General features: G+C 46.5%; 1 gene segment (V, D, J or C); it reads right to left on the bottom strand.

Annotated features, from left to right (window-relative positions):
• Positions 1-202: 202 nt before the first annotated feature.
• On the bottom strand, positions 203-496 carry LOC147118373 (T cell receptor delta variable 3-like). The segment is given in 1 exon segment: positions 203-496. A coding segment is annotated over 1 exon segment (294 nt).
• Positions 497-770: the final 274 nt, after the last annotated feature.

The raw sequence follows: 770 nt of genomic DNA, 5'->3' as shown, positions 1-770 counted from the left end.
TCATCCGAAAGTGCTGCGCTGGGAGTGTCAGCCTAGAGTCTCTGGTGTGGGACTTCAACCAGGGCCTTCTGGCTCAGATGCGACAGGGAGACCGACTGAGCCATGGCTGACACTTTTTAACAAGGGTCTGTTCCCTTGAACTGCAGACACCGTCTGCGACATTATTATGTTGCTGAGGTTTTGGTACAGCGACAGATGAGTTTTAAAATGTGATTCTTAACCCGCAGAAATATACGGCGGTGTCCTGGATTTCCGCTCGAGTGATCTTTAAAGGAAACTTCTTTTCTGCGTTGGTCTTGCCGGCCTCGAAACTTCCCTTGGCAAAATCCGCATCCTTTTTACTGCTGGTATCCCGGTACAAAATAAATCGCAGCGTCTGGTTCGTGCACTGCTGGTACCAGTGCAGATCAGGGTTACTGTAGCTTGTTGTGTAGTTACAGTCTATTTTCACACTTTCTCCTTCAGTCACATAGAGCGTGGTCTGAGGTTGTGACATCGAATCTGCCTGAATCTCCCCTGAAATAATAGCTAACTGAGGGTTGAATACAATACTGAGATAGAAAGTCTGTTAAAATCAGATTAGTGCAAACAGACACAAGGCATGGCCATACCTACCGATCACCAGCCACAATATAACGAGGTGACGGTACGACATGGGCTCTATTGAATCTTCACCAACAACCCCTTGGAACAGCAGTTCTATTTCCTGTTGCAATCTGTTGTACGGATTAAAGTAAGAAACTGTTCGACTGGAAGGTATCACAGAAGGT

The sequence above is a fragment of the Somniosus microcephalus genome, chromosome 4 (assembly GCF_052327205.1).
Source record: "Somniosus microcephalus isolate GS21.2 chromosome 4, FLI_Smic_1.0, whole genome shotgun sequence".
Taxonomy (NCBI): Eukaryota; Metazoa; Chordata; class Chondrichthyes; order Squaliformes; family Somniosidae; genus Somniosus; species Somniosus microcephalus.
Note: the sequence above shows the minus strand (reverse complement) of the source record. Positions and strands in the feature narration are given on the sequence as shown.